At 36.3% G+C, this 3,410-nt stretch overlaps 1 protein-coding gene across 1 annotated transcript; it reads left to right on the forward strand.

Annotated features, from left to right (window-relative positions):
- Window positions 1-487: 487 nt before the first annotated feature.
- LOC106339469 (CMP-sialic acid transporter 1) lies at window positions 488-2,982 on the forward strand. The gene is made up of 8 exons (XM_013778290.1): window positions 488-664; window positions 1,271-1,357; window positions 1,442-1,662; window positions 1,746-1,824; window positions 1,924-2,093; window positions 2,200-2,386; window positions 2,474-2,551; window positions 2,651-2,982. Exons 1-8 carry the CDS (start codon window positions 608-610, stop codon window positions 2,792-2,794), a joined length of 1,023 nt encoding a protein of 340 aa, XP_013633744.1. The 5' UTR covers window positions 488-607; the 3' UTR covers window positions 2,795-2,982.
- The last annotated feature ends 428 nt before the right edge of the window (window positions 2,983-3,410 follow it).

Below are 3,410 nucleotides of genomic sequence, written 5' to 3' on the forward strand. Positions count from 1 at the left end.
TTATCAATGTCATATTTTTCCGGAAGTCATGTCATCAATTTCAGTAGCCATGTCATATTTGTTTTGTGAAATTGATCATAGAGAGGACATATGGCAAAATCACTTCCCAAATATAGTCTAGAGGATTTTAAATTTAATATTATTAATTATGTAAAAATTGTATAAAGATAAATTGTCAAAATGGAAAAAGAAATATCTTTAAAAATAAGATAATTCTCATATATATATATGGAAATAATTTTTTCTATCTGGAAATAATTTTTCTACTATGAAAATTGAAAAAGAATTAAGAAGATTATGAACTGCAGGTCAAACACCTTGTGTTTGATTTTTTTTTTTTATAAGAATTGCAACGACGGTGGTAGGCTGGGTGTGGAGGAGAAAAATGAAAAGCCTTTTGGACATTAACAAGGCCCAAACATTTGGTAATAGTCGGGCCTAAAATCCCAAATATCCAAGCGACGTAGTTTAACTTTGATGGCGAGAAAGAAAATTTAACGGGGAAAAGAAAAGAAGCGATGCGAAGAGAATGAAGAAAGAGCTACCAAAAGTGAGAGAGCTCTCAGCGGTGAACAAGTAAAGAAGAAGAAGAGAGAGAGAGAGAGGAATGGGTACTCCGTGGTACTTTGTCGCACTACTTCTCACTATTCTTACTAGCTCCCAGGTTCCAATTTGTTCGTTCCCTAAATTTTTGTTCTTTGCGTGTCGCTATTTATGATTTGAATCTGGCTGATCTGTAACTAAGCTATACGAGTGTACATTTGATTGTATCTCTGTTGTTGATTGAACACGGATTTATTTAAGATCACCTTCCATGAATTGATTGGTTCAGTGAGAATGTGTTGTACTCATTGGTACTTTGTGGCACTATTAGAATTTGAGATTCGTTTTCGATTTATGTATTGATTTTGGAATCTCCGCGGATCTATTAGTAGTTGAGCTTGGTGATAATTGTCGCCAAATCGAATCATCTCGGGGTTTTAAAGCTTGTTAATGCCATTTCCAACCAATGGATCGCGAGATGCGATATTTCATTATATTTTACACTGCGAACGTAACACTTAATGCTTGTTATAGAGAGAGAAAAAAATGATTGCTTCATCTGTATAGCTGGATAAGAATTTGTTGTCTGTACTTCATCATCATCCTTCCTTCTTCTTTATTAATGTTCCGTGCTTAGATTTTGAACAGTAGTAGTATTAGCTGGACAGATTCGAAATCAGATGCTTTATTTCTCCTCCTCTCTCACTTTGTAAAACTTATGCGGCAGGGAATTCTAACAACTCTTTCTCAAAGTGATGAAGGAGGTTATAACTACGATTACGCTACTGTTCCCTTTCTTGCCGAAGTCTTCAAGGTTCCTTTTTTTCTTCTTCTTCTCGTTATGCCCATTTCTCCTTGCATCTCTTACTTAGCTTCTCAGTTTTCTTTTGCTGTGCAGCTGATCATTTCTGGTTTGTTTCTCTGGAGAGAGACGCGGTCATCCTCCTTAGCAACTGCAAAGATTACTACAGATTGGAGGAGTGTGCGCTTATTTGTTATTCCTTCTATTATCTATCTCATCCATAACAATGTCCAGTTTGCTACATTGACTTATGTCGACACATCCACTTATCAGATCATGGGTAATCTCAAGATCGTCACCACTGCCATTCTCTTTAGGTACTCTCTTTTCTTTCAAGCTCTCTAAATAAATTGATTATATTGTCCCCTCTCTCTGGAGTAAGAAAGATTATAATTTGTAGGTTGTTTTTGAAGAGGAAATTATCAAACCTTCAGTGGATGGCTATTGGTCTTTTAGCTGTTGGAACTACCACCAGCCAGGTGATGCTGCATACTCATTATGCTTCTCAACATATTGCTCATCTTAGCTGTTTTAGTTCAGAATGATTTCAACTATTCAGTTTGTCTTTGTTGTTTCAGGTTAAGGGTTGTGGAGAAGCTTCATGTGATTCCCTATTCACAGCACCTATACAAGGGTATTTGTTGGGTATTCTATCAGCTGCTTTGTCCGCACTAGCCGGAATCTACACTGAGTTTCTGATGAAGAGAAACAATGACAGCTTATACTGGCAAAACTTGCAGTTGTATACGTAGGTATCTCTTTCGTCTTCACATCACCAACACTTTCTCATGCCTCACATTACTTATTTATTGGGGAAAAACTGTCATATTCTTTCTTTCTCTACTTGTTACCAGGTTTGGTTCACTTTTCAATGTTGCTCGGCTTATAGCAGATGATTTCAGACTCGGGTTTGAAAAGGGTCCTTGGTGGCAACGTATCTTTGATGGCTATAGCATCACCACTTGGTTGGTAGTTCTGAATCTCGGATCCACCGGCTTACTCGTCTCTTGGTTAATGAAGTACGCAGACAATATCGTCAAGGTAAAATATCAAAACTTGTATCGAGCATAAGAGTTAAGTAAAATAGCCACTTCTTAAACAATTCACATCCACATTTTCTTCTACTAGGTTTATTCTACTTCAATGGCGATGCTACTTACTATGGTAGCATCCATATACCTCTTCAGCTTCAAACCAACGGTCCAGGTTCGTTTGCATATGATTTATATCTCATATCTTCCTTCACGTATAATGTGTTTTGCCTAATTGTTGTGTCTTTCTTTGACTTAAAATCAAACAATGCAGCTTTTCTTGGGTATAATCATATGCATCATGTCGCTTCACATGTACTTTGCTCCTCCACAAACGCTGGTGGACTTGCTCGTCACAAACGAAGCACATCCCAAAACCTTAAAGCAAGTTATCGTAGAAGAAAAGACAGATTCTTGATTTATTACAAAACAATGGACCATCTATCAAGATGGTCTTATAATTTTACGTTTTAGTAAATGATGTTCGTCTAGCTTCACCGTCTTGGTAAATGACTAGTTTTGAAACAATGATCTTACTATAACAGTACCCGCGCCACGGTTAAATTTTACTTTTATGGTGTTATTATCTATTTGTTTGTGAATGGTTTTTTCTAGGAGACTATTTTATATCATCATCAGATTTCTACTAAACTATAATTTCGTGCAAGATTCCTTTGAATTTAAAGTTGTAACCTTATTTATCTCCGGAATAATAACTGAAAATTTTAATTATCTATAATCTATGGTTTTGATTGGTTAATGTTAACCAAAAAGTTTGAAACTGGCTAAACAAAAAATATTATTAAAAATATAAAATTTGATGAGCTCCACGAGACCGGAGGAGAGGATAGCATTAGCACACAAGTCCAGTGTGTCGACTGTTACTAGGTGGGCGGCTTTTTAAGGTGTTGAGTGAATCGGGTTGTCGAAAGCGTTGTGCTTGGAAGTTTGTTTGTTTCCTTCGCTTAAAGCCGTTGCTGATGTTTAAGTTACTAAATACTTATTTGGTGTAACATTAGTGACATTAGAATGGC

The sequence above is a fragment of the Brassica oleracea genome, chromosome C4 (assembly GCF_000695525.1).
Source record: "Brassica oleracea var. oleracea cultivar TO1000 chromosome C4, BOL, whole genome shotgun sequence".
NCBI lineage: Eukaryota > Viridiplantae > Streptophyta > Magnoliopsida > Brassicales > Brassicaceae > Brassica > Brassica oleracea.